This window comes from Rana temporaria, chromosome 10 (genome assembly GCF_905171775.1).
Source record: "Rana temporaria chromosome 10, aRanTem1.1, whole genome shotgun sequence".
NCBI classification, from domain to species: Eukaryota; Metazoa; Chordata; class Amphibia; order Anura; family Ranidae; genus Rana; species Rana temporaria.
In genome coordinates, this window is record NC_053498.1 from 81,535,736 (window position 1) to 81,562,352 (window position 26,617).

Genomic DNA, 26,617 nt, shown 5'->3' on the forward strand with positions numbered 1-26,617 from the left:
ATGTTCTTAATCTGGCCCTGGGCTAAGCCAGACTGTGGTCAGTGGAAGAAAGCAATTCCCCATAATCAGTTTTGGGAGTTTTGCCCCCTTGTTGGCATCAGTACCCCATCATTTGTTTTAATTTGATGAAGAGTGCCCCTTGTTGGTATCAGTGGGAGGAATAGTGCCCCATTGGTGCTGTCAATGAGAGTAATGGTGTCCTATAATTACCATCAGTTAGAGTAGTACTGCCCCAAGGGCTGCATAAAGGTAAGCAAAAGGCCACATCCGGCCCTAGGGGTGGCAGTTTGGAGACCACTGCACTAGGTCAAAAAACCTCCTGAAAATAATATTTTGCTTTGCTCCTTTTTAAGACCATACCTGAGATTTGAACCCTTATCAATAAGCTGAATGGGCACATAGGGATTTACACTTAGAAAAGGTGGAACTTGTACCTTGGGATGTGACCCCTTTCTGAGTGAATTTGTGTCAAATATAAAAAAAATGATGGAAGGTACAAATGACTTAAAGGTCACTTTCTATAAAAAAAAAATACAGCCCATCCTCCTCTGGTGATGTCACTGGGCCGGATTCAGATACATTGCAGTATCTGTCGGCGCGGCGTAACGTAGCTCAGATACGGTACGCCGCCGTAACTTAGGGCGCAAGTTCCGTATGGAGAAAGAACTTGCGCCCTTAGTTACGGTGGCGTAACGTATGTGTGTCGGCGTAAGCCCGCCTAATTCAAATGGGGATGATGTGGGCGTGTTTTATGCAAATTCACTGTGACCCCACGTATTTGACGTATTTTACGAAAAAATCCCAGTGCGCATGCTCTAAATTATGCCGTAAGTCGTCAATACTTTAGACGTGAGCGTAACTTCCGTACAGCCCTATTCGCGAACGACTTACGCAAACAACGTAAAATTTTCAAAACTCGTCGCGGGAACGACGTCCATACTTAACATTAGCTACGCCTCATATAGCAGGGGTAAGTTTACGCCGGAAAAAGCCTAACGTAAACGATGTAAAAAAAAAAGCACCGGCCGGACGTACGTTTCTGAATCGGCGTAAATACCTAATTAGCATATTCCTTGCGTAAATATACGGAAGCGCCACCTAGCGGCCAGCGTAAATATGCAGCCTAAGATACGACGGTGTAAGACACTTACGAATCTATGAATCAGTCGCATAGATACGACGGCCCGCACTCAGAGATACGACGGCATATCCGGAGATACGCCGTCGTATCTCCTTTCTGAATCCGGGCCACAGTGTTTGGGCCTAGCAGTTGGCAGCAAGGCCTGAGCACTGTCACAGGTAGCAAGTCATATACGTCCTTGCCTGCAGAGAGCAAGGAGCTGTGAGGGAGCACTCTTAATGTGAGTATATCAGGGCCAGGGGATGCTCTTTGCAGAGACACTTTTATTTTGCCCTGCATGAGCAAGGTGATAATATCTCTTTAGAGTGCCATCTGCTGTATGCAAATGGTAGATATGAAATTTTTTGCAATATTACATGTATAAAGAAAAGTAAAACATTCTTACTTTTCAGTACTGCAAATGACTGAACCCCCCCCCCCCAAATATATAATTTATTGCTTACCTTACTGCGTATTTCTATCATATAATATTTTTATACTGTGATAAGTCATCCTGTTATTAACCACCTTTTAATAATAACATCATCTAAATTCATTATCGTTATTAATTATCATTCTTTACCTATTGGCTCTCCAACCACAACTAATGTTTTCCTGAGTAGTATGCAGTACATCTTTATGGGCTGCAGGTGCCACTGTTGCAATTTTTCATTGCTCAGCAATTTTGGATTATGCTAGGATTAAAGATTTGGGAAACCTTGGTACCGTTTGTGATTGAAAAAGTAAAAAAATAAAAAAAGCGTTTTTTACAAATTGGACCCTTGTTTTACAAAATGTATTACTGTGCAGGGATCATTTATTAAACTTGACAGGTATATTGAAAAAGGTGTCTGTACTTGTACTAAGGCTACATTCACACCAGTTATTTAGGCAGGTGTGAATTGTAGAGTCAGAAATCAGAGATTCCTGCTTCAGTCCCAAGCGGCTAGATGTGACCACTGGTCCTGTTCACATTAATGTAGGTTGCCGACAGCTGCAGCTATTTGCTGCTGTCCACACAGCCAGTGATGTTCTGTGGTGATCGCTAGGGAAGAGGGCAGGGGGCACACCTAGCCACACGCTACAATTTGCACCGGCCTACATTGCTGGTGTGAATGTAGCCCAATAAAACATATTTGTTACTTTTTTTTTTCCCCCAATAAATTTATATTGGTTTTAGTAGACACTAGACAGCATTTCTATAGAAAATTATATATCTGAATATTATATATGTTGATTTTATTTGTGCAGTTCTCACATACATAAAAATAAGCAATTTGATAATTTGGTAATTTTTTAAGCTTTTATGAAAACATAGAGAAGGGTTATCACCCCTGTAAACATTTGTTTTGCTGTCTGTGTGCATCTGTTCAGAAGATTGCACCTCACTTTCTGTCCCAATGACAAATGATGTTTTGAAAATTTGGGTTTTGTAGTGAAACAAGGATTGGTAATAAAGCATCAGTGGACAGGAGACACCTCTTACAGAAGAGAATTTCCCTTCCTAGGGGTAGATTTCCTCTCACTTCCTGTTGTCTCCTTCCGTTTGCAAGTAGGAGTCGTTTGTAAGTTGGATGTTTGAAAGTAGGCGCCTGCCGTATATACTCTGCAGAAATTTGGGCCCTAGGTGTTGGTGTTGCCACAACACTGTAAGCCCTCACAGTAAGTCTTGATGGGCGCTGGAATGCCCTGCTGTGTGAACTAGTATATCAAAATTGTAATACATGCCATTGTTGAACAGTGGTAGAAAAATTGGCCCTTTGGTGCTGGCGCTGGTGCCACAACTCTGTAAGCCCTCACAGTTACTCTTGGTGGGCACAGGAATGGGCCCTGCTGTGAAATATTAGATCAAGAATTGTAATTACATTCCCCTGTTGAACAGGGGCTGAAAAATTGGGCCTTTGTTGGTGGTGGTGCTGGTGCCACAACACTGCAACCCCTTACAGATACGCTAGTTGGAGCGCAGGAATGAGCCCGCTGCAAAGTATTGCATCAAAAATTGTAATTAAGGACTTGAGTGATTAAGGACATGAGCAAAACAGGGCACATGGGTCAGTTGTCCCTGTCGCAGGGCGGAGAGGCGGTTGGTGCCATTGTCGCAAACCACCATTCCTGGCTTAAGCTGGCGTGGCGTCAACCACCTCTGAGCCTGCCCCTGCAGAGCTGACAGAACCTCTGGCCCAGTGTGGCTCCTGTCCCCCAAGCACACCAGCTCAAGCACCGCATGGCATCTCTTTGCCTGCGTACCTGCGTAGCCCCTTGAACGCCTACGCAGCACCGCTGGTTCCGAGGACACATCAGCACAGGAAGAGGCCACAGAGGAAGAAAAAGAGGAGGGGGTGGAGGGGAGAGGTGTTACACAATCAGTAGTAGCATTTTGGAGGCGTGGTGGCGGAACAACCTCCAACACTACTGTACCTTGTCCTGCGTCCTTCCCAGCTGCCAGCAGAGTCACCCAATGCGCCGTGAAAGATAGGTAACGTCCCTGTCCATGCCTGCTGGACCATGAGTCAGCGGTAATATGCACCTTACCACTGACCGCCCTGTCCAGCGAGGCATGGACATTGCCTTCCACATGGCGGTAGAGAGCCAGAATCGCCTTCCGTGAGAAAAAGTGGCGTTTGGGAACTTGCCACTGAGGTACCGCACATTCCACAAACTCACGGAAGGGGGCAGAATCTACCAACTGAAAAGGCAGCAGTTGAAGTGCTAGCAATTTAGCTAAGCTAACATTCAACCGCTGGGCATGTGGATGGCTGGGAGAGAACTTCTTTCGGCGCTGCAGAAACTGGGGCAGGGAAATTTGCCTGGTACAATCTGCCATCGGTGTACCGATAGTAGATTGCCCGCATGTACTAGGCTGTGACACACCTAGTTCTACACCTTCAGTCCTATCAGTGCAGGCTTCAGAGAGGACTGAGGGTATAGTGGGGTTGGAGATCCCAGCTGATGAGGGGGAAGGGGAGGTCCGCTTTGTTCTTTGGTGTGGGTCTTTGAGGTACGCTTGCCAACGAACTGCATGGCAGGTCGACATATGTCTGGTCAAGCAGGTGGTGCCCAAGCGGGTGATGTTTTGGCCACGCGAGACATATGTTGCAAATAGCAGCGGTGGAATAACGCTGAGACACAGCAGCGCCCTGCATATGCGTAGCTCTGCGTTGTGATGCAGTCGGTGTGCTGCCCTTAAGCTGGCCCCTGGAGGGCATCCTGCCTCGTTGGAGATGTGCCTGTGCCTCCTCCTCCTCCTCTCTCCTATCAGGCACCCACGTAGAGTCAGTGACCTCATCATCCCCTCCCTCCTCATCACTGTAGAAAACCTGGCAGTATGCTGCAGCTGGGGGAACATGACTGCCAGATTGCTGTGCTTCTTTGGCACCCCCTCTCTCTGGGCTCACGTTACTGCCTTCCTCTAGCTGTGTACCATCATCGGAGCCTTCAAAACGCTGCGCATCCTCATGCAGCATGTACCCAACACTGTGGTCAAACAGTTCGGGGGACTCCTCAGGAGGACATGGTGGGGCTAGGGAAGGAGTGACTGGTGCCATTGAGCAGAGGGAAGAGGACGCCTTGGCAGCTGCTTTGCCAGACAAAGTACCCTAAACCTGGGTGAGAGAGGATGAGGAGGATGAGGACGGCTTGGTCATCCACTCTACCAAGTCTTCGGCATGTTGCGGCTCAACGCGGCCAGCTGCCGAAAACAAGGACGAGCGTGTCCAACGGCCACATGCTGATGAGGATGCACCGTGTCCACGACCAGCACTGTTGCCTCTAGATGCAGAGCCTGCTTGCCCTCGTGACTCTCTGCCTCTCCTTGTTGTTCTTCCAGACATACTAATGGCCTGCAGAGGACAAAGGCAGTACACACACCTCGTAGCTTTAGGTGCAAACTACAGAGGACACCGGCAGTACACACCAAGTAGCTTTAGCTGCAAACTACAAAGGACACGGGCAGTACACACCAAGTAGCTTTAGGTGCAAACTGCAGAGGACAAAGGCAGTATACACACTACATAGCTTTAGGTGCAAACTGCAGAGGACGCAGGCAGTACACACCAAGTAGCTTTAGGTGCAAACTACAGAGGACACGGGCAGTACACACCAAGTAGCTTTAGGTGCAAACTGCAGAGGACACAGGCAGTACACACACTATGTAGCTTTAGGTGCAAACTGCAGAGGACATGGGCAGTACACACCAAGTAGCTTTAGGTGCAAACTGCAGAGGACACGGGCAGTACACACACTACGTAGCTTTATGGTGCACACTGCAGAGGACACAAGCAGAACACACCAAGTAGCTTTAGGTGAAAACTGCAGCGGAAACGGGCAGTACACACCAAGTAGCTTTAGGTGCAAACTGCAGAGGACAAAGACAGTACACACACTACGTAGCTTAAAGTGGAGGTTCACCCGAAAAATAAATTTTTAACATTAGATTGAGCAAAATTAGGCGAAGCAGAATCGGGTGTGTTTTTTTTAATCAATGCAGTACTTACCGTTTTAGAGATAGATGTTCTCCGCTGCTTCCGGGTATGGGCTGCGGGACTGGGCGTTCCTATTTGATTGACAGCCTTCCGACGGTCGCATACAGCGCGTCACAAGTTCCCGAAAGTAGCCAAACGTCGGTGCGCAGGCGCCATATAGAGCCGCACCGACGTTCGGCAACTCGTGACACGCTGTATGCGACCGTCGGAAGGCTGACAATCAAATAGGAACGCCCAGTCCCGAAGATCATACCCGGAAGCCACGGAGAACATCTATCTCTAAAACGGTAAGTACTACATTGAAAAAACACCCGATTCTGCTTCGCCTAATTAGCCTCAATCTAATGTTTAAATTTTTTTTTCGGGTGAACTCCCGCTTTAAGGTGCAAACTGCAGAGGACACGGGCAGTACACACTACATAGCTTTAGGTGCAAACTGCAGAGGACACGGGCAGTACACACCAAGTAGCTTTAGGTGCAAACTACAGAGGACAAAGGCAGTACACACACCACATAGCTTTATGGTGCACACTGCAGAGGAAACAGGCAATACACCACATGAGAATACTGCAGCTAGCACAATCACCTGCCTGCCAGTGAATTAGGAATAGCTGATCTAGCTAAACTGTACAGTGTATAAATATATGTACAACACCTGGGATGCATATATATCCTCTACACACTGTAACTTTAACTGACTAGCCTGCCTGCTCTATCTACCTAGAAAAAATGACACTCTCTCTTGCTCTCTCTCTGTCTCTAACAACCACCGCAACACACTACACAAGGCCGACCTGCAGGCGGCCTTTTATAGTGTGGGGCGTGTACTAAACCCCCTGAGCCATAATTGGCCAAAGCCACCCTGGCTTTGGCCAATTATGGCTCTCCGTTTTTTGCACGCTGTGATTGGCCAAGCATGCGGGTCATAGTGCATGCTTGACCAATCATCAGCCAGCAATGCACTGCGATGCCGCAGTGAATTTTGGGCCGTGACGCGCCACTCGAATTTGAAGCAAACGGCCCATAACGTTCGTATTTTGACGAACGGTCGAACATACGAAGCTCATCCCTAGTTGAGGGTTTAGTAACACTAAGACCCCTTTCACACTGGGTCACTTTGCAGGCGCTATAACGCTAAAAATAGCGCCTGCAAATCGACCTGAAACATCCGCTGCTCTCTCTCCAGTGTGAAAGCAGGACGGTAAAAAAAGACCCGCTAGCAGCATCTTTGGAGCGGTGAAGGAGTGGTGTGTATACTGCTCCTGCTCATTGAAATCAATGGGGCATCGCAGCTATACTGCCTCGCTTTGCAGTGTTTTAACCCTTTCTTGGCCGCTAGAGGGGGTAAAAGCGCCCCGCTAGCGGCCAAAGAGTGCCATGAAATTGACGGTTAAGCGCCGCTAAAGTAGCGGCGCTTTACCACCGCCGCCGTCCCTGCCCCAGTGTGAAAGGGGCCTAAGAATTCTAGCAAACGTGGTCCCATTTAATAAAGGGTTACATTAGACTGAATGCTTTTGTGCTCCTGAGTGATCCATAAACGCCTTGATATACATTACTGGCCTATAAGACAATATTTTGTTAACCCATTTAACACACACAGACTTCAGCTTGTATAAGAGCAGTACGCTTTGACTAGCAATGGGAAAACACGGCTATACCGCCGGCAATGCACCTCTGCAAAGGGGGGTTAGAACCGCACCGCTAGGGGCCGAATACCGCCGCAATTCCGATGGTATAGCCGCCACTGCACCTCTCACCCCAGTGTGAAAGGGGTCTTAAACTGAAACATTCCTTTAAATTTCGTACCTGGGGGATGTCTATAGTATGCCTGTAAAGTAGCGCATGTTTCCCATGTTTATAAAAGTCTCTGCACAAAATGAAATTTCTAAAGGAAAAAAAGTAATTTAAAACTACTCGCGGCTATAATGAATTGTCGAGTCCCGGCAATACAGATAAAAGTAATTGAAAAAAGACGTCATGGGTTCCCCTTTAGTTAATTACCAGGCCCTTTGGGTCTGGTATGAGTATTAAGGGGAACCACGAAACAAAATACAAAAAAAAAATGCGTGGGGGTCCCCCCTAAAATATATATAACAGGCCCTTCAGGTCTGGTATGGTATAGTTTATTTTTATCAATTAACAATATAGAATATAACTGAGCAAAACAGAAATTCTAATTAATATTTGGTGTGACCACCCTTTGCCTCCCTAACAAGGCAAAGTAATAACAGCATCATTTAAAGTATATCTATAGCCAAAAATTAGGTTTTCGTTTTCGTTCGTTCTTTTTTTTTTTTTTTGTAGAGGGAGGGGATAGACAAATGGAGGGTTATAATTTTGCTCTAGCTTAAGAAATCTTTTTTTTGCCAGAAAGTGGCATGCAGTACAATTACTACTGTTACTAGAATAGTTATTACCAAACCATTTCCTTGTGTGAGTGACGATAATGAAATGTTATGGAGTCGGCGTCAGTAAGATCACTTTTATTCTTTTATAGTCAGAAGTGCAACCCATATGGGGTGGGATCTGAATCATGAAATGGACTAGGCTGCTTCTATTCTTACTTTTGTATTAAAGCTTTTTTAAACTTTTGTTGCCCCCACTCTTTTCATTCTTTTCCAGTTTGTCATCCATTCAGTTGATTTGCTAGATTCATGAGCACCGACTGCTCTGTACACCATCATGCCTATAATAAAAATGTTACTTTCATTGTCATTGTGCCTTGTTAACCTCCCTGGCGGTATGATTCTTTCTGGTTTTAGGTGCTGAAAGCGGTACAATTATTTTGCATGAAAATTTGGAGTTTTACATTGTAGGCCTGTAATTCTTAGGAATAACTCACTTAAATCTGTCCAAACAAGAGTCTAGTAGACATCCCCGGTATGATAACATTTGAAAAACAAAATCATAAATTATAATATAATAAATAACTATAAATAATTATAGCAAATAATAATGGGCTGGATTCAGGTACGACTTGCGCCCTCTTACGGAGGCGCAGAGTACCGTTTTTACGCTGCGCCTCCGTAAATTACGTGCACTACGGTTCATTCACGAAGCAGTAGCTCCGTAATTTGCGTGTGCGCTCCCTAAAACTGCCCCGGTGTAAGGGCGCGTAATTTAAATGATCCCGTAGGGGGCGTGGATCATTTAAATTAGGCGCGTTCCTGCGCCGAACGTAATGCGCATGCTCCGTCGGGAAACTTTCCCGACGTGCATTGCGGCAAATGACGTCGCAAGGACGTCATTTGCTTCAACGTGAACGTAAATGGCGTCCAGCGCCATTCACGATTCACTTACGCAAACAACGTAATTTTCAAACATCGCGACGCGGGAACAACGGGTATACTTAGCATTGGCTGCCCCTGCTAATAGCAAGAGCAGCCTTACGCGGAACCCGACGAACGCAAACAACGTAAAATGCGTACGCAGGGCGCGCGTAGGGTTGTGAATCGGCGTGAGTATGCAATTTGCATACTCTACGCTGACCACTACGGGAACACCACCTAGCGGCCATCGTAAGAATGCAGCTTACGATACAACGGCATAAGAGCCTTATGCCAGTCATATCTTAGGCTGCAGTCGGCGTAACAAGCTTTCTGAATACAGAAAAGTCGTTACGCCGGCGCAACTAAGCAATTGCGCTGCGTTACTATGGTTACGCAGACGCAATTGCTTACTGAATCTACCCCAATGTAATTATAATAAAAATTATTCAATAACGTAATCAAATCAAAAACACTGAAATTTGCTCAGTTGCAGAATTGTCGCTGTCATTACTTTCAGTGTCTGAAGACGAATTTCGCCACAAATCGCAATCGCTAAATTCTGCAAGTGATTATAATTTATTTCGTTTTCTAGCTGCTCTAAAATCACTTTTGACATAAAGGGACACTTTTTGGTTGCTATGGACAATCCACAGTTTGCAGGCAGAAAAACAGTTTTTATTATATAAAAGAACATGTAGGGCACTGGGCAGACCACTAGGGACAAGGGGGGTGTGTATTTTTTACATACAGTACTGTAATCTGTAAAATTACAGTATACTGTATGTAATGTGTTTATTTACTTTTTTGGCGCCGTTCCTCGCCCCCGTGCATCGTAACGTCACAGGAAACGGAGAGCAGAGTCACACAGGCTCTGTGTAAATCGAGCAAGGACGCCGCTCGCTCACACAGCGGGGATGCATCGCAGAATCCAGGGACAAGGTAAGTAACTTGTGCCTGTGGCTGCTGCGAGGCGATCCCGAGTCTGGCTCGGGGATACCGTTTTTGGTATTGAAATCTTACCCCGAGCCAGACTCGGGAATACCGCCAGGGGGGTTAATCATTGTTGTGGGACATAGATTAATTTTTTCACATTGGTAGCTGGGAAAATTATACTGAGAGATATATTGGCAGACTACAATACAGAGCAGCACATATTTTATTTTTTTATTCACTTTGCAATGTTTATTTATATTCACACTTTTTTTTTTTTTACTTTTTTACATTTGTTTTACCCAGGTAACTATAAAGTATTGCATTTAAAGAACTGCCATCTGCTCACATAATGTGTAATAAAAACATCTTTGTCATTCTGAAGCTTCCAACCACCAACCACTTTACATTTGATTTTATATACTGTGATTCTGTACTTGCCAAATATGCTGCAGAAATCTTCCTCCACTGAGTCTGGCTGCAATAATTTTAACTGTGGACAGCTGAAGCTGCTGCCTGTTCACTTCCTGGATTTACTCAGACACACAGAGGTACACCTCCAGCTCTGCAGTTCATTGGATCTCTTATAACTCACCCCCCTTTCTTCCTGGCAAACTCTAACAAGAGTAAAGCCGCGTACACACAATCGGTTTGTCTGCTGAAAACAGACCGATGGACTGTTTTCATCGGACAAACTGATCGTGTATGGGCTCCATCTGTTTTATTTCCATCGGTGTAAAAAAATAGAACATGTTTTAAATTTTTCCTATGGATAAAAAAACCTATAGAAAAATCCGATCATCTGTATGGATATGGAACTCCATCGGTCAAAAATCCATGCATGCTCAGAATCAAGTCGACGCATGCTTGGAAGCATTGAACTTCATTTTTTTCGGCTCATTGTAGTGTTGTACGTCACAGCGTTTTGGCACAAACAGATTTTTGACTGATGGTGTGTAGGCAAGACTGATGAAAGTAAGCTTCATGGGATATCCAACGAAAAAATCCATCGGATTAGATTCCATCAGATATCCGATCGTGTGTACAGGGCTTAAGAGAGCGAGAGCTGTGCATGATGTCATAAGCCTAAACTAATGACCAGACAAGAAACAGGAAGTGGGCTGTATAAAGTATTTACTGGCAGAAAAATGTTTTACTATTCAAAGTTAAAACAACAAGGTCAGAAAATTTAATAGATGAAAAGATTAAAAAATTACGGAAGTTCCGCTTTAAATATTTAAAATGTTCTCCTTCCAAACGGCAGGGGGTGTGTGAACTTTCAACATTTCTGATATCTGATTTTCTGCTCTGCTGAACTTTTGGTTAGAATGTGGAAAGGTTAGTACCTCTGCCAGGTTTTATTGCTGCCTGTATACCTGCTGGGGAGTTTAAAGGGCTTGTAAAGGTTTGTTTTTTATTTTCTAAATAGGTTCCTTTAAGCCAGTGCATTGTTGGTTCACTTACCTTTTCCTTCCATTTGCCTTCTAAATGTTTTTTTTCTTTGTTTACTTTGTCTGAATTTCTCACTTCCTGTTCCTCCTCAGTAAGCTGTTCTGGCTGACTGACCCCAGCCAGAACAACTCGGATGATGGGGGCAAACTTACTGAGGAGAACAGGAAGTGAGAAATTCAGACAAAGAAAAAAAACATTTAGGCCCAGATTCACGTACGACTTACGCGACGTATCTTCTGATACGCCGCGTAAGTTCTAGGATGTGCCGTCGTATCTATGCGCTTTATTCTTGAAACAAGATACGCCTGAATTTTGGCTTGATCCGACCGACGTAAGTCTCCTACGCCGTCGTATATTGGATGCATATTTACGCTTCCATTGATTTACGCGTCGAATATGTAAATTACCTAGATACGCCGATTCACGAACGTACTTGCGCCCGTCGCAGTAAGCTACGCCGTTTACGTAAGGTGTATGTCCGGTGTAAAGTTATTCCACCTAAAGCAGGGGTAAGTCATGTTAGGGTATGGACGTCGGAACAGCCGTCGTATTTTACGTTGTTTACGTAAGTCGTACGTGAATGGGGCTGGGCGTAGGTTACGTTCACGTCGTACGCATTGAGCCGTGGTATCTTAGGTAGTATATGCGACGTGATTCTGAGCATGCGCCGTTCATTCGGCCATTAATTTACATGGGGTCACGGTTCATTTTAATACAACACGCCCACTACCTTCCTAATTTGAATTAGCCGGGCTTACGCCGGCCCATTTACGCTACGCCGCCGTAACTTAGGGAGCAAGTGCTTTGTGAATACTGGTCTTGCCTCTCTATGTTACGTCGGCGTAGCGCATATGAGATGCGCTACGCCAGCTCAAAGAAACGCCACTGTACGTGAATCTGGCCCTTAGAAGGTAAATCGAAGGAAAAGGTAAGTGAACCAAGAATGCACTAACTTAAAGGAACCTATTTAGAAAATAAAAAACAAACCTTTACAACCCCTTTAACCTACACCATTGGTTCTTTTTAGTTGTCAGTGAAATGGAGGGTGAGAGGAAATCTTCAAATGGGGATACCTGCTCTGGAGACAACCATCTAAAGCTGGCTATACATTATACAATTTTCTCATTGAATTACCTTCCAGGGCCTGCCTGATTGCATTCAAATTGAAATTGTTTAGGTTTGACCTCATATTATATAGTTTTGGTAAATCTAAAGGAAAATTTAGCAAAAAAATTGTATAATGTATACCGTATATACTCGAGTATAAGCCAAGTTTTTTCAGCCCTTGTTTTAGGGCTGAAAATAGCCCCCTCAGCTTATATTGGAGTCAGTGTACCTGAAGGACTGTGGGTGTCCATTTTTCAAAAGTCGCTGCTTTCTCCTGGTCCAGTTCTTGATAGGCGTTTGACGAGAGGTCCTCTCATCCTCGGACTTTCCCAGCAGACACTTCAGTGTTCAGTGTTCCGCCTATCACGGACGTCTTCTTGTCCGAGGATGAAAGAAGGTCCGTGATTGGCGGGAACACTGAATACAGTGTTTGCTGGGAAACTGAGTCCCAGGATGAGAGGACCTTCATGATAGGTGGTAGCGGAACACTATCACGGAACGGAGTAGGACCAGGAGGAAGCCGCGACTTTTGAAAAATGGATGCCCACAGCCTGTCAAGAATACAGGTACCGCGACGAATACTCCGTTGCGGGTCTATAAAAAATCGGTGGTACGCCACCTACTGGATGCGGCTAAGGCCTGCATCCCGCTGACTTGGAAATCCCAGAACCCGTCTACACTAGCCCTCTGGCTCAATAAAGTCGACAATATCAACCATCTGGAGGACCTTATCCTCACCAGCCAAAATAAACAGGAGGCATACAAAAACACATGGCAACTGTGGAACGTGTTTAAATACTCCTCTGAAGGACAGAGCCTTAGGGAAGAGTAAGCAGGTGACGCCGATTAGGACATACCCCTGACTCTCTGACCGCACCTCCCCCCAGGACTCCCCCCCCCGCAACCCGCTGATACTTCTCTTTTCTTTCTTTTTTCTACTTGTTTCCTTTTTTTTTTTTTTTCTCTCTTCTTCTTCTTCTCTTTCGATACACCAGTACCTGTTTTTCCTACTCTCTTATTTAAATATTTTGGAAAATTAAGGGAGGATTGGCCTTGTATGGGTCAAGTTACTTAAGGGCCCCCCCTGGGTCGAGGGGCACACGTGATGATCGCTTAGGCCCCTGAGGGGATCCTCACAAGGGGCATCACACGTAGACCGATAGACGATTTCCTAGGCCTCTTGAAAAACACACATACTGCCGCACTGAACAGGGTCATACATCCAGGGAATCTCTAGAGACGCACTATATTTAGACACAGGCGGAGGTTATTTGATGATATTACCAGTAGAATATACAGACTTTCAAGAAGTGATCTGTAATGTTACATAAGATGGTATACTGAACTGTTGAGCCTATAACCTGATACGTGATGTAACACTAGTGGAACTGTTGTACCATTGTGGCCTGTGCAGGCCGATCTTCCTGTTATAAATAAAAAAAATAAAAAAAAAGAATACAGGTACACTGAGGCTGCAATGGGCACAGTGAGAATGGGCACAGTAAGGCTACAATGGGCACAGTGAGAATGGGCACAGTGAGAATGGGCACAGTAAGGCTGCAATGGGCACAGTAAGGCTACAATGGGCACAGTGAGAATGGGCACCCAATGTTGAACCTCTTTTCCGCTTACAGTAGCTGCTGCATTCTCACTCTAGGCTTATACTTGAGTCAATACGTTTTCCCATTTTTTTGTGGTAAAATTAGAGCCTCGGCTTATATTCGGTGAGATTTTGCCAGGCAAAGTCCTGGCGACTTGAGTACTACTTGATGCAACTTTGAAGTGACTTTGGAGCATCTTTGAAGCGACTTTAAAGCCAATTTAAGGCAACTTTGAAGCAACTTTCAAGGAATGCCTGGGTAATCTTCCTGTACTGTCGAAAATAAATCACATTAATATAGATGAGGATCCGACTTGGAAATTGAATTACAAAAAGGTATTTCAGAACAATGGAAATCTAGAAAAATTACCAAAGAAAACTGTATTTTGTTGAGAGTATTTTTTTTTAATCGGTAGAATCAGTGTCTTAAGCATCTTGCTACTGGCAGATGGCATTAACCACTTCTGCACCAAGCCTGGGGGGGGGGGCTTTAAAAAAAAGAATCATTTTTCTTTTCTTAAATAATTTGAAAAAAAAAATAACTGTCTCTTTAACCACTTAATCACCAGGCCTATTTTGGCACTTCTCTCCTTCATGTAAAAATCACAAATTTTTTGCTAGAAAATTAATCAGAACCCCCAAACATTATATATATTTTTTAGCAGACATCCTAGGGAATAAAATGGCAGTCATTGCAATACTTTTTGTCACACCGTATTTGCGCAGCGGTCTTACAAGCGCACTTTTTTTGTGAAAAATTAATTTTTTTTAATTAAAAAATAAGACAACAATAATTTTTGCCCAATTTTTTATATATTGTGAAAGATAATGTTACGCCGAGTAAAATGATACCCAACATGACACGCTTAAAAATTGCGCCCGCTCGTAGCATGGCGTCAAACTTTTACCCTTAAAAATCTCGATAGGCGACGTTTAAAAAATTCTACAGGTTGCATTTTTTGAGCTACAGAGTAGGTCTAGGACTAGAATTATTGCTCTCGCTCTAACGATCGCGGCGATACCTCACTTGTGTGGTTTGAACACCGTTTTCATATGCGGGTGCTACTCGCGTATGCGTTCGCTTCTGTGCGCGAGCTCGTCGGGACGGGGCGTTTTAAAAAATTTTTTTTTTGTTTTCTTATTTATTTTTATTTATTTGTATAATTTTTTACACTGAAATAAAAAAAAAAAATATATCACTTTTATTCCTATTACAAGGAATGTAAACATCCCTTGTAATAGAAAAAAACATGACAGGTCCTCTTAAATATGAGATCTGGGGTCAAAAAGACCTCAGATCTCATATTTAGGCTTAAATGCAAAAAATAAATAAATAAATAAACTGTAATTTTTTCAAATGACAGAAAAAAAAAATGTTGCTTTAAGACGCTGGGCGGGACTGACGTTTTGACGTCACTTCCGCCCAGCAGAGATATGGGGACAGGTGGGGGCGATTTTTCCCTCAGTCGCATCCCCACACAGGTGCCGAACGGTCCCGATCGCCTCCGCCGCTACCGACGGCTCCGATAAGCGGCGGAGGGCGCGGGAGAGCGGCGGGAGGCCCTCTCCCGCCACCGATATCGCGGCGAATCCACCGCAGAGACATCCGTTATCGTTTACAGGACCGTCGGCACTGAAGATGGATACCTTGGTTGTGGCAGCAGCTGCTGCCGTTACCGAGATATCCATCTTTAAAGTGCCGCCGTTAAAATACGTAAGGCGGTCGGCAAGTGGTTAAAAGAAAAAAAAATGATCACTTTTATTGCTGTCACAAGGAATGTAAACATCTGTGACAGTAATAGGCAGTGACAGGTACTCTTTAAAAGACCCCAGATCCTTCCTTTGCACTTAAAGGGGTTGTAAAGGATTTTCCCCCCCCTAAATAGCTTCCTTTACCTTAGTGCAGTCCTCTTTCACTTACCTCATCCTTCCATTTTGCTTTTTGCTTTTTAATGTCCTTATTTCTTCTGAGAAATCCTCACTTCCTGTTCTTCTGTCTGTAACTACACACCGTAATGCGAGGATTTCTCCCTGGTGTGAAGAAAGCCTTTTGAGGGGGGAGAGGGCGAGCAGGAGTGTCAAGACGCCCACTAACACACAGCTCCTTTCTCTATCTGCAAAGTAGAGAGCGTCCTGACTTGCCTGCTCGCCCCCTCCCCCCTCAAGAGGCTTTCTCCACACCAGGGAGAAAGCCTTGCATTACTGTGTGGAGTTACAGACAGAAGAACAGGAAGTGAGGATTTCTCAGAAGAAATAAAGGAAGCTATTTAGGGGAAAAAAATGTTTCCTTTACAACCCCTTAAAAAGTATTTAAAAATGCCAAAATCTGCATTTTGGAATCCTGTGTATTTAAAAAAAAGTGACATTGTGACGTTGCTTCCGGGTTACTACATCGGAGACCCGATCTAAGCTGAATCTGGCTTTGTTTGGCCCACTTGCAGCTGGTGATGTGCCGGCTGGTCACTCGGGACTCCGGGGCGAAGCGGCAGAAGGAGTTTGGGGGGGGGGGTACATCCCCTCCCACTACTTGTGATAACAGCTGAGTGGCTGCTGCTGTTGAGCCGCATCAGTTGTTATCACCAGAAAGCCGACCACCAGCTCTAAAAAACTGTACCAGGGTGAAGCAGGCTCCCCCCCGTAATAACCACTTCCTCAAAACGTAGTACACGTCGTTTCACATGAAGTGGTTAAATTCACACAAAAAAAAAAGAAGTTTGGCAAGGGCAAAGGCTGACACTATCCTTTCGTATTTAATCACAGCGCTTAAGCCATCAACCATAAATTATGCTAAATAATACTAAATTCTAAAAATATAATGTTCCATATAGTGCATAATCCATATAGTGCAGCTTTAAAGCGGAGGTTCACCCAAATAACATCTATATCAGACCAAATTCTTTATACTTCTAACATGTACAGTCCGCATTTTTTTTTTTTTACGCTGTACATACTGTATAATCTATATTTGCAATCTGGCTTCCGGGTACTTCTCCCCGCGGGAGTAGGCGTTTCTATGCTGAGGAGGAATGTCCTCTGGGAGGTCGCCCATGTGATTGACGTCCTTTCAGAAAAAGTTCCCCTGGATAAGGCCCCCCGTATTGCGTAGGCGTGTCACGAGTCACAGTGTTTCCGAAAGAAGCCGAACATGCAGAGCTGCGAGTCGGCTCTATACGGCACCTGCACACTGACTAGGAGCCGTGTAGAGCTGACTGCGCAGGCGCCGTATAGAGCTTCTCCGCTTTAAAGCTGCACTATATGGATTATGCACTATATGGAACATTATATTTTTAGAATTTAGTACAGCTTTAGTGTTATTTGGGTGAACCTCCGCTTTAAAGAGAAAGTCAATTAATGAATAACATCATTCAAGTGCTGCTTGCAGCTATCATTTATCTGCAATACTTTCCAAAAAAGTTCTCGGTGCAAACTGTGCAAACTAAATTCCATTCTATTGATTATAAAATGCTCTTTAAAAGGTTCTCTTGTGTTGAGCAGTAAGCCACCACCACATATGAGAATTCACCAGACAGTATTGACCCTCTGCTTGAGTAGGTCAGTCAGGTTAATCAACTAAGGTAGCACCGCTCCTTCCACTCACCACGGTCGGGGATTTCATAAAATCAGAGGTGATATAGGGCTCCAATAGTGTAAGGAAAAAACGTTTTTTATTTAGGCGACTGACACACAAAAATCCATAAGCCATCATGCTCACATTTAACTGTGCATTTCGCCCTGCACCCGGGTTATGTAGTCTTTTTATCATACAAGACTGGCTTTCCTATAACAAGCACAAGACCTGTTTGTAGCTCCGATCACTCGGGCCTCTCACCACATCCGGGTATCTCCAGCGGACCAGCTTTCCTTCCTGTACCCACGTCCAAGGCCTAAGGGACATCTAAGGTCCCTAACTCATATTAAAAGAAACACATGACAAGTAATTGCCAGACTATTGTTACCAATTTTTACTAACAGTCTACTGACTGGAATGGTACCAGCTGATTGGAGAAAAGCCAATGTAGCACCAATATTTAAAAAAGGGCCAAGATACATCCCTGGGAATTACAGACCAGTTAGACTAACATCAATAGTATGCAAGCTCTTGGAGGAGACGCTAAGGGAATATATATAAAAGATTTTAGTCCTCCTTCACTTACCTCATCCTTCCATTTTTCTTTTAAATGTCCTTATTTCTTCTGAGAAATCCTCACTTCCTGTTCTTCTGTCTGTAACTCCACACAGTAATGCAAGGCTTTCTCCCTGGTGTGGAGTGTCGTGCTCGTCCCCTCCCTTGGACTACAGGAGAGTCAGGACGCCCACTAACACACAGCTCCTTTCTCTATCTGCAACGTAGAGAGAATCCTGACTCTCCTGTAGTCCAAGGGAGGGGCAAGCACAACACTTCACACCAGGGAGAAAGCCTTGCATTACTGCTTACAAGGTAAAGTAAGCTATTTAGAAAACAAAATTGTACCTTTACAACAACTTTAAAGTCCCAAACTCTCCCTTTTTAGTGTATATCAATACTCCATGAAGGCATCAACATTTTTAAAGCAGAATTAAACCACAATTAACTGTTTTTAATCCTTATGCTGCCAGCAAATAATACATAGAGAGGTTTCTGAACTAGGCCAAAATGAGCTCAAAGTGGACAGCTTAGTAAATCAGTCCCAAGGAATTGACATGATGGGTCTACTTTAAAATCATTGGAAGGTAGTGGAACCTATGCTGTATCTGTGTCCACCCTTATTGTTGACAACTGTGACATGCGGAGGAGCAATGTCCACACACAGCGCCTAACGTTTGACGTTCCTCCACATATGTATTGTGAGTCATAAAAACCCACATAACTAGGACAGTATTTTCCTATTTCTTTTATTATGACAACAGATTAGATCTAGACTCTTGCTTAACATTTTATTTTCATGATGGTCATAGATTTCAATATAGGGTGAATCATAATTCCGAGAGGCAATTCAAAGCCGCCAGGACCTGCAGTCAGTTGTGCATGTTTCCATCTGGTCATATAGAGGACGTTTTACAATTATAAATTGAACCTATTGGCTTAAATTTAAATTAACAATTAACATAAGATTTAGGAGATTAGTGTAAGATTTTCTTCTAATTTTAGATACTATACAAGCATTATATCTCCCTAGAGAAATGAAGCGGGCATTTAACTGTTAGGCTTCATGCACACAGAGCATCTGCTTTTCTCCTCTGAACCCCAAAACTCCTGGAAAGACAAAAGTTTCCTAAAAATGGCGTGTCAAGAGTTTAAACGTTACTGGATTACATTGGCTAAAATATCAATTCATTCTTGCCATTGAACTGCAAGAACGCTCAAATGCACCTAAACGCATCTAGCGTTTAGATATCTTTAGGTGCATTCAACGATTTTTCTGCTCTTCAGCTCCTCTCCTTAATGTGTCTTTTGATGGTTTTTATATCAGCTTGTATTTGCTCCTCTTCTAATACGCCTCTAAAATGTGTGCATGGACACCTAGATGAACTCAAGCCTCGTACACACGACCGAGTTTCTCGGCAAAAACCAGCAAGAAACTTACTGGAAAATATTTTTTTGCCGAGGAAACTGTTGAGAAACTCGACGAGCCAAAAAGAGAGCAAGTTCTCTATTTCTTCAACGGGAATGGAGAAACTTGCCTTGTCGAGTTCCTCGACAGCCTAACAAGGAACTTGATGAGGAAAACTATGTGTTGAAAACTGTCGTGTGTACGAGGCTTTAGAGGTGGTTTTAGGCCTTGTACACACGATCAGTCCAAACTGATGAAAACGGACTGAAGGTCCGTTTCATTGGTCCAAACAGTCAGTTATCCTTCAGTCAAAAAAAAATAAAACATGCTTTAAAATTGAACTGATGGACTGATAACCGATAGATCAAAACCGATGGTTAGTACGCAAAAGCATCGGTTAAAAACCCGTGCATGCTCAGAATCAAGTCGACGCATGCTTGGAAGCATTGAACTTCGATTTTTTCAGCACGTCGTTGTGTTTTACGTCACCGCGTTGGACTCGATCGGTTTTTGAACTGATGGTGTGTAGGCACATCAGACCATCAGTCAGCTTCATCGGTTAACCGATGAGAACAGTCCTTCAGTCCGTTTTCATCAGTTTGGACTGATAGTGTGTACAAGGCCTTATACATTGAAAAAAAAATGCCAAACGCTTGTAAAAGGGTCTTTTTTTAAAGCCCAGGTCTTAAAGAAGACATTTTTTTGCAGTCCAGCAAACCTTCATATTTTTAAATGCTTAAATCAACTCGAGGGAGACAAAGGAACAACAAAAACAATTATATGGACCAAAAAAACAAACAAACAAAAATAAATGAGAAGATTCCCTAAACTTTATTGGATATTTAACATGAACATGGGTTCACTGGATGAGCGGAGAATGTACTCCTCTAGAAAATGAATCACTTTCTAGCCTAAAACCTAAAACTAGGCTTTGACTCTACAGTCACACAAATAACTTTTCCTTGTCAAAGCAAATTCTGTATCTAAAAGAGTTGTAGAGTTTCAGTTACAATATTACAGTCACATTATAATCAACAGGGGTCAGAAAAATATTTTTTTGTGTAAACTTTACAGTTGAATACAAGTTTTTTAAATTCTTAAGAGCCGAGTACTGTTATTTGTCCTTTTTCCAACTTTGTGCAATCAGATTATGATACATATCATTGTAAACACATGCCTGTAAATGCTTATGTTTTAGGAAATAGACCACTGGATTTCAAATGATTGTATTAGCACAGGAAAAGGCCTACACCCCATTTACAATTGCCTATTCATATCCATATACTCTCAGACAGTTTGGGACTTGATGTTAACTCCTTAGAAAGCAGGCAGGAAGACAGATCTGAATAGCTAGGACTGTAACGTATTGTTACGTATTAAGTTATGTGAACTAACTTTCATCTATTAGTTTTCATACTGTATGTCAGTGTCATTGGGTACATTCATTATTAAATAGAAGATATTCAATAGCCTTTATACTAATCTAACAATGTGTAAACTATTTAAAGTGGTTCTAGAGGCGGAAGTTGTTTTTTTTTTAATCAAAAAACAAAGTTTTATTGAGCATAAAATAAAAGAGACATACAAAAAAAAAGTGCAACAAGCACTACACACAGGGTAATCGCATTGACATATGCATACTGGTTACAAGTCATTGAGGGTTCTGTTAACAAGTGGAACCAATGATGTACATTGTAGGTAAAACACCAAACGGTGCATTGTTTATTAATATGGTTGTAAATGCCCACGGAGAGGGGGAAGGGGGAGAATCATATGAATGAATACATAGGTCATTCTGGGAGGGGGGTTTGGGGGGTTGCTAGTGTAAATCAAGGATCATTCCTCTGCATCCTCTAGCCACCTATCCCACGATTTATGGTATTTGTTTGGACAGCCCCTATGTAAATAGAGTACCCTTTTGTAGGGAAGGGTGGCATTAATAGCTCTGATCCACTTTTGAATAGTGGGGGGCGACTCTCTCATGCATGTCCTGGCAATTTACACTCTAGCTAAGAATAGTAATTCTTGCAAAAAAAATGTTTAGGTGTTTTTCGCCCTCAGAGAGAGAGGGAGAGGAGCCCCAGTATACATTGACAGGGGAACAGGGTCAGGGGGGAACCCATGAGATCGTGGAGAAATTTAACAACCTGTGACCAGTACACCTGCATGGATGGGCAAGACCATAGCAAGTGGTAGAAGGATCACCACACCTAGGACATGCTGAACTATGCTCCAGCCTATACCTGGAGAGGTAGTGGGGTGTTAGATAGGACCTATTGAGGACGTAGAGATGGGTGAGGCGATCAGATAGGAGGCTGAAAGTTTTTTTTGCATTGAAATAAAAAACCTTCAGTGTGCAGCTTCACCCCATACTCCCCCCACCCCCCACATACTCATCCGAGCCCGATCCCGATCCAGTAAGGGTGGGGCTGAGCCGCGCTGTGTGTGACTCAGACACTCAGAAGTGGCTCGGGAATGAGCACCGACGAGTGTCACTAGAGCAAGCAACTATCTATGGGGGCACTCAGCAGGGGGAGGGCCAGGAGCACTGGCAGGAGGCCCAAGAAGAGAAGGATTTTAGGTGCTCTGTGCAAAACCATTGCACAGAGCAGGTAAATATGACATGTTTGTTATTAAAAAAACAAAGCTGAACCTTTACAAAGCCTTTGAAGAGTAACTCCACTTTCATAGAAAAAAAATTATTAAAAAAAAAATGTATATAGCATATACATTTGCGACACAAGTCATACTGTAATTAAATGCTATTAAAAATCATCTTTCCTTTTCAATCTGCCATTTTCTGTAATACGCAATGCAATATGGCTACCTGGAGGTGTTCTGTACACAGAATATGTACAAAACACCCCCCAGATATGTAATTTCCTGCTTGTGTGATTGGCTTATTGATTTTCCCAGAATTGTGCACCAAGTCAGATTTCGGGCATCTCATGTAACAAAAAAATTATTTTTGGTGAGATACTCCCAATAAGAAATCACATCTAATGGGATGCAGACCCTTCAACGTTCCTCATAAGAGCTTTGCAGCTGGTTGATACATTTGAAATCACTTACATAGACTCACTCAGAAAAAACACAGGGATTTAGAATAACAAATAGTAGGAGTCTGCAGCAAAGTTAAAATCCTTGCAATGTACATGGCTCACTAAAAGTTACTCTTTAAAGGTAATTAGTTAAAACCATTATCATTTTTCTATCCTGCGGGCCTATTTATTAAGACAGTGTATTAGCCTGGAACAATCCAAAAGACAACTTTTCATTGATTTAGAGCAACAACAGAAAGTAATAATTTATTTTAATTTACAGAGATATATAAGGGCCCCAAATGCCTTGAGTTTTATGCTGATTTAGTATCAAACAGTACAGCCCTCAGATGCCATGAGTGATGGATATTTACGCTTTTTTTAAAATCTGAATCTGCATTAAATCTGATCGTGTTGGCCTAGCATGGCTAATTCTATCTGAATTCTTGTTGAAAACTTGTTTTTATTACAGACCTTAAGGCCCTGTTCACAGTGGTGCGCTTTTGCTGCACTAAAACGCACCTTTTAAGTGCAAGAAAAGCATGTGACAAATCGTCCCCTTTAAATTGTCTGTAATTATTCAAATCACTGAGGTGCGAGTGCATTTCTTTTTCAAAAGTCCTGCATATTGCATCTTTGGTGCCCTATTTGAACACACCAAAGATTCCAAAGCATTATTCTTAACACACACATTCCTGTAGAGATGGCTGTGTATGTAAGTTGGTCCTGAAGTGACTACCGGCTGGAACCGTGAATAGTCAGAGAGGTATCACCAGCACACCCAGATCTTCAAAATGGGTCCAAAGCTTTGTTCAGCGATCACATCGTCACAGCAAATAGCAACTCTTTGGAGCTACACAGGACCCCTTCATCATGTTACGTCACATCAGGGCCTACCCTACCATGGGTCCCGGTGGGTCCATGGGACCCAGGCGGCAGTTTGGGCAGGGGCGGCCATGGCTTGGTTGCCCTGCCGCCACCTCTATATGTCCTGACTCCTGTGTGTAAGTAGAAGAAATGTATCGCTAATTGCTGTAATGGCATTAGCTCTCACTCAGCCTCAGACAGTGTTGCATCCGCCAGGCGGGTGCGAACAACAGGCACAGGCAGCCAGCATTATATAAAATACACCACCGGCACGGCACCATCTCTGCCTCCAGCTCCTGTGTACATTTCTGGGGAGCGGCCAAGTGGGACGAGCGGCGTGGGGTAGGCATGGCTTGTGAGTGTGGAGCAGGTTTCCTAGCTGGAGCACATCACACAGCATAGCACAGGCAAAGCACAAGTACCCGCTCATCACTGACACCACCAGTGCTGCAAGATGGAATAAGAGGCTCAGGTACCACTTTGCCAGCTGGTGAGTTCTATTTTCATAGTAAATCTAGGTAATGCGAGTGGCAGGCTGGTTTACTCAGCTCAGGTCAAGTCCCTCCCACTTGCCAACCTCGATATAGCCAAATGATGGAATGATGGCTACAGCGAGGCCTCTCAGACCGCTTCTTGAAAGTGTCCGTGATGGCTGGGTCCGCAGGACCCAGTGCATCACAGATCAGGGTAAAGGGCTGACAAAGCAATGACAAAGCAATCACTTGTCATCAAACCAGTTCATCATTGCCAGTTCAGCGCGCGCTGCTGCATTGAAAGGAGAGAGAAACCACAGCAGCGCAAACTGGGATGATCCTGTGTGCTATCAGTGCCCCATTTTAGTTTTAATTATCATGATATTAAATAAAGGATGAGGGCCTTTTCGTGGGCCTTTTTTCGGGGGGGGGGGGGGGGGGGCAACATTTAATTCTTGTGCCCTGCATCACATGCCTGATGAGGGGGCCATGCGTGACTCCAAAACATTGTTATTTGCAGTAATGATGTAATCACTGAATAAAGCTTTGGACCCATTTTGGAGATCTTGGTGTGCTGGTGACTCTAAGAACACACCAAAAACGCACCTTCCATTATACAGTATACAAGCTAGCTCTAACTAGTGAAAATGCTGCTGTTTTTGTACAATTAACACATGGAATAGATGTAAAAGTGGTTTGAGCTGCTGTAAAGTCACTTGATCACTTTTACAGTTCTGTGAAACGCAACAGTACAGTTCTCCAATCTGCTCTGTGATGAATGAACATGGAAGTGCTGAGCTCTGAGCCTTTCTGGGTTCATAGCTGTCAAAATCCTTGCTAAGATGCTGAGTGCACAACCAATGCAGTGGCGGTAAGGAAGATATTAGGGGCATAATAGAACCCCGATGTCTCTAAAAACAGAACCGGTCCCCTGCCAATGCATTATATAGTGGACTTGTTAGCCCCCTTGGAATAGCAATAAAGTTATTTGTAAAACAAAAAAGTGTAAAAAAATGTAATTATATTTAAAAAAATATATAATTTATATAAAATTATATATAAAAATGTTTTAACAACAACCCCATCACCCTGCACACATATATGAATGCGAATAGGTATTGCTGCTAATATTAGTGACAGCAATAATTCTAAGATCATCATTCACTTTTAACTCTAAATTGATGACTTGTAAAGACTTTTAAAACGTTGCCTACGAACAATTTGGGGTGCTGTTTTTTTGCCATTTCAAGGGTGCGTATAATTTTAAGACTTTTCAAGAATGTTTTAGTGTCTACTAAGTGCAACCCCATCTTTCATATTTAAAAAAATTAGGTATTATCGAGTTTTTGTGTGTATTAAAATATTAGAGTATTTTTTACTGAAAATATACGATTGATAAATAGTTGCACAAATATAATGCAGCACAAAAAAAATAACCATCATTTTATACTACATTATTATATAATTGATTATATTATTATAATTGTTTGGGGTTTGAAACTATTTTTTGTAAAATAATACAGATTTTAACATGTGAGTAAAAATCACAAAATTGCCCCTAACGCAAAATGGTTAAACATCAGTTTATTTTACACTGTGGATTCTCTAGTAAAAGGCTAAACACAAAACTGTACTTACTGAGATGATCTCAAGTACTTCAACTTTGCTGACTTCACCGTTCCTGTCCACATCAAACAAAGAAAATGCCCATTCTAGCTTAAGGCTTGTTTTCCCTGAAGAGGTTAGATGAAGTGCAATGATGTACTCTCGGAAGTCCAGGGTGCCATCATCATTTGTGTCGAAGCTGCGGAAAACATGCCTGGCGTAGGTCTTCGGGTCCGAATTGGGGAAGAAATTGGCGTAGATCTTCTCAAAGTCTGGGCGTGTTATCTTGCCATCTGGACATTGTTTCTTAAAACTTTCGTACCAGTTGAAAAGCTCGTCCTCTGAATACTTTGTGTTCAGTTTCAGGTCTTCAAGGATTTCTTTCGAAAGGGCTCCACTTTTCGTGTTCCCCATGGTTGTTGTGATCCCCTACTCTATGTTTTACCAGTGGCTGCAGTAAGAAAATAAATATCTTCAAACTTCTGATACTTCTGCTGGGCTTAACTGAAGTAGAGATGTCAGGAACGCCTAATTTTCCTTTTATAGATTCTTAAGTGACTTATTACATCAGAGATTGAAAATCCAGCCCCTTCTTCTACACCTTTCAGAAGTGCCTGAGTAAAGGGCTTAGTGATACCTAGATCTTTTTAATGAAGGGAGATTTTAGTCCTGAGCAGATTTAGTCATGTCTTTAATTTCCGCCATATGCTCTCTGTCTATATCCCTTCCTCCTCTCTGTAGCTACACTAAACTGTAGGCCACAACAATTCGCCATATATTTTTTTCAGTTTTCATGGGTATACCTGGAACTTTTCTTTATCTTGTTTGGCATCTGTATTTATTAACCTAAATACAGTATATGATTGGTAAAGCACATAGATGTTTGTGTGTACCAGCATAATTGAACAGTAGCTGGGAAATTCTGTGAGCCTATTAGTCTATTTATTTACCAGTACAGTCTTTACACTGAACAGAAAGTTCAACTTCAGCTTAAAGGGTACATCTTTCCAAAACAGAATTGATTGTTTTTACCAATTAAGCCCTGGACCGTTCTGTTGCTAAATGACCGGGCCACTTTTGCGATTCGCCACTGCGTCGCTTTAACTTACAATTGCGGGGTCGTGCGACGTGGCTCCCAAAC

General features: G+C 43.1%; 1 protein-coding gene across 1 annotated transcript in view; it reads right to left on the reverse strand.

The window, feature by feature from the left end:
* LOC120915245 (visinin-like) overlaps positions 1-26,038 on the reverse strand; it is a 49,687-nt gene extending 23,649 nt beyond the window's left edge. Inside the window, exon 1 of the mRNA XM_040325592.1 lies at positions 25,510-26,038. Within this exon, the coding sequence (XP_040181526.1) occupies positions 25,510-25,890 (381 nt within the window). The 5' untranslated portion in view covers positions 25,891-26,038. The remainder of the gene's footprint in view (positions 1-25,509) is intronic.
* Positions 26,039-26,617: the final 579 nt, after the last annotated feature.